We start from the raw sequence: 4065 nt of genomic DNA on the forward strand, positions 1-4065 counted from the left end.
TGTGACATAATTTGCAAAATGGGTCTGAAACCGCATAATATTGACTTGGATGCATTGGATTGACTCTTATTACACATTCCGAGATGTCTTTTCTTTATTGAATTTTGTTGGACTGTAATTGTCTCTAGAACAGTATATGAATGACAGATTGACAGCTAAATTTTAATTACATTTTAAAGAGAGGCAAAGTTTGTTTGGAACTTATTTGCAGCTAATAGTGAAAACTGAACAATGTAATCTAAAAAATGCAGCCGATATACACAAGGCAATTTGTCTTGTGCTATTTGAGGATGTGTTATCTTGTTCCTTTTTTTGTCCCCAGAATTGTGTTAATAGATACATCCTCTGGAAGGAAAAGAAAAACGTGATTGTCATGCTAATCCAGAGAGCTGTCCATCAATTTAATTATTTATATCATAGGCTGTGTGTGCCTGCTTCCTTTTTTTAAATGTCTTTAATGCATATATCGCCATCTAGTGCACAAATATATCAGAACAAATCTAGTGTTCGTCACGCAGCCCTTGTAGGGTGGTTTTAAAACGTTTTATATGAGAATAATAATTAGAAGAAGAAGAAGAGGTCTCAAAGAAGCCTTTTTTTTATTATTTTTTTATGAATTGTCCAATAATCACATGCTCAATACTTGGGTTTTCGGTTTAATAAAGAAATTTAATAACGAAACTGTTAACATTAATGTTAAATTTAAATACATATAAATCAAAGTTAGTCTAATGATTAAATAATCACAGCACACACGGACTTGTGATGAGTTATCAAGACAGAACTCTTATCTTGGCATATGTTCGCATACGGAATGATTACACAGGCGTACGACTTCCTGTGACGCACAAGACCTTTTCTACAGTGAAGAGGCTAAGCAACTCAAGCTAAAAAGGTATTTAAACTTAATTAAATGTATTATTTAATTCTGTAAAGCTTAAGTCACGAATAACTGACTGCCTACACGAAATCGTTTTTATTTTATAATTGAAAATTGTAGTCTATGGCCAGGTACTTAAAGCAGTGGTGTTTACAAATAAAGAAAGAAATCTGTAGCACAAGTAAGTTACAGTATAACAGAAGGCTCTTCTCGTTATTTTTTTATCAAATTTAGCCTGGGGAAATTTGAAGTGTGAAAAACGCGCATAGTGCATGACCGATTAAACACATTTTACTGTTATTTTAAGGACCTGAGAGACTGATAGGGGAAGTGCTTGACCTTCTTCGCGCATGCGCGCCATTCACGTTCTCCAGTGTGTGTTTGAGCGTGTGAAGGTTGAACTGTCAGCTAACCATAAATGAATATTCAAAATAGTTACTGAATATATTTTGTCAGTACTCCATGTCTGTCGACATGCCTTTATTATAAAGCATATATTTTTGGACCTCGACTGCTTCTTTCAGGATTTTTGAAAGGGTAAGAATACACATTTAAACCTGTTATCTGCTAACTTGGGTAACGTGTATATATACAAAGCAACTGCAGACTCTTTAATAAAATGCACAACTGTGTTTTAAAGATATTAAAATGGTATTATATTTGATAAATTGTTCTTTATATTTTTTCCATTAAAGCATTCATAGAAATAAGACATTATCATTCTATGCATTCTACTGCATTTATCTGTGTATACTCTGTTAGGTGAAGATGGCTGGTCTGTCTAGCTATGCCCTGCGCATGGCCCGTCTGAGTGCCCGAATATTTGGAGATGTGGCCCGTCACACAGACTCCAAATCTATGAAAGTGGTAGAGTTGTTTAAAGAACCCCCACTGGCCCAGAGAAAAGAAGTGTATGACTGGTACCCCCCACACAAGATCTACTATTCTATGACCCAGAAGCTCAGATTCATGGGGCTTTTCAGGTAAGCTCTTTTACAGTGAACCTATGAACATTCGAAATTCAAAATCTTCTGTTTTTGCAGTTAATGGTTCTTTGGTATTGTTTTAGGGATGAGCACCAGGATTTCAAGGAGGAAATGAGACGCTTGAGGAAACTGCGGGGTAAAGGAAAACCTAAGAAGGGAGAAGGGAAGAGAGCTGCAAAGAAGAAGTAGACCAGCACATTTCATCTACTATTTATGAAAGGACATTATGAATGGAGAATCCGATGAAGAAGCTCTGTACACGAGTTGTACTTGTACGGTCAACAGGACATGTTTATGACTGTGGGGACATGTTCTATTAGCAGAGATGATGGTGAAAGAAAAACACAAATGCTGAATTCACCTTTGGTGTCTGTGATGGAAATTAAATGTTCATTTTTGTACATTTTGCATGTTCATTTAGCAATACCTTGACATGGTTCTCATGCTTTTCTGCAGAGTTTTGCCAGTTTACAATGTTGGGACATCCTCAGAATACTTCACCAACACCTCTTAGGTTTGTTTTCCTAAGAATACACCGAAAGAGCCTATAAACCTTAGGCCAAAGCTTGGGCTACATACAAGAAATAATTCATATTAAATTGTAATGTGTCCCAACAAATCAATACACCACATACTGTAACGGACCCATAATGGAAATATGTCAGTCAGGATCATGCATTTGTGTAGTAACAATTTTGATTGTGGGAGACATGCATGCCATTCCGTAAACCTGCCTAAATCCGGTCATTTTTTTCCCTAATGTGATAAAAAGGCATCTTAAAACTGTTCCAATGATAGGTGTAACAGGGTCATCAATTTCTTGTGCACCAGATTGGGTTCCTGTTCCATGATCTATTTTGCAGAATTGTCTATCTTATTAAATGGGATGGTTTTTAATTTTTGTAGCATCAGTCATCTGCAGGAGTGTAAAGTACTTGAATAATTGTACTGGATTACTAAAGTATTATTTTGGGAAATTTCTGATTTATTCTAGCTGTATTGAAAGTGAACATACTCTTTATTCTTAGTTTTGTAGTACATTTTTGAAGTCAGCGTGACTTGCATCTTTTCTCTCTTTGTACATTTTACTAATCAAATTACTCTCCTGGACGTTTTACAGCCAATGACATAATTTTTCAGTGTTAACTATATTTGCACACAATTATGGTCATAAAAACAACTGCAGCATTTAAAAGTTAACAATCCCACGTAAAAGTTGAACATCTGGTGTGACTTAGAGCCTTACGTAGTTGGGACATTGACCATTTTTACAGCCAAATCATCATCTGATTAATGTTCATATTCTGGTCCTTTATTCTGAAGAAATTTATTGGCATGCTCCACAGCTGTTGAAATAATACTGTGCATATGCCTTTTCTGCCTAATATAGGTATGTGCCAGCTGCTGTATTCCTATCCACATCTGGGTAGTAATCAGAATTTTCATATGTATCTTGAAGAAAAAAAAACAAAGAAAGAAGTTTTTGGCTACTAGACATAAAAATTAAAAAAAAGTGTATATGTGCTTTATCATATTTGATATATCAGGCTTTTATGGTCCATATAGTATAATACAGTGAGAATATGGAGCATCTAATCTTTATTACTTTATTAAAATATGCAATTTGGTGCAGTTGTTATTTAAATGAATTGCCATTATGAAATTCTAATAGCTTGATATTGTAAACGGATTTTTATGCAGTATAGCAGACTACTTACATAAAACAACGAATATCTTGTCAGTCTTTATCTCCTCATAATACTTCTTAGTATTTACTACTTCTTTACTTTTTTTAAATCAAAGCTTTATAGTTGTAATTATGGGGGGCAAAACATAAGTAATCCAAAATTGTTTCCGGCCACTAAATGTTCATCCTGAGAATTATATATATATATATACTAAAAGGATTTTACTTACTAAAAAGTATGAACTATCAGAAGGCACTTAGAAGAATATTTTCGATAATGTTGATAATTAGAGGACTTAGAAATTTAGATATTAATATGATACGGAAGACTTTATAGGGTTAATGATTATTTCTTCAGATAATACACTTCTGGCCACCTGATAGTGATGTGAGATCATGTTGGATTGACTCTGCTTAGTCACTGTAGGTGATATATATAAATAATGTTTATATGCAGAGCTTTTGGGTTCAAATCAAGCTTTTGGGAGTTATTGGATAAAACAGTTACCTTT

At 34.3% G+C, this 4065-nt stretch overlaps 1 protein-coding gene across 2 annotated transcripts; it reads left to right on the forward strand.

The window, feature by feature from the left end:
* The first annotated feature begins 773 nt into the window (after positions 1–773).
* Positions 774–2267, forward strand: mrps33 (mitochondrial ribosomal protein S33). Of its 2 annotated transcripts, none has more exons than XM_058774251.1 (3): positions 774–895; positions 1643–1863; positions 1950–2267. In XM_058774251.1, exons 2-3 carry the CDS (start codon positions 1649–1651, stop codon positions 2053–2055), a joined length of 321 nt encoding a protein of 106 aa, XP_058630234.1. In that variant the 5' UTR covers positions 774–895; positions 1643–1648; the 3' UTR covers positions 2056–2267. The 2 variants fall into 2 exon arrangements, with proteins under 2 accessions (XP_058630234.1, XP_058630233.1); XM_058774250.1 differs by lacking the exon at positions 774–895 and adding an exon at positions 1059–1417.
* The last annotated feature ends 1798 nt before the right edge of the window (positions 2268–4065 follow it).

The sequence above is a fragment of the Onychostoma macrolepis genome, chromosome 04, assembly GCF_012432095.1.
Source record: "Onychostoma macrolepis isolate SWU-2019 chromosome 04, ASM1243209v1, whole genome shotgun sequence".
Lineage (NCBI taxonomy): Eukaryota > Metazoa > Chordata > Actinopteri > Cypriniformes > Cyprinidae > Onychostoma > Onychostoma macrolepis.

Bases quoted from the DNA above. Each gene is read 5' to 3' on its own strand.
- mrps33 (XM_058774251.1), top strand. From the start codon at position 1,649: ATGGCTGGTCTGTCTAGCTATGCCCTGCGCATGGCCCGTCTGAGTGCC. The intron at 1,864-1,949 runs GTAAGCTCTTTT...GTATTGTTTTAG, and splicing joins AGATTCATGGGGCTTTTCAG to GGATGAGCACCAGGATTTCA.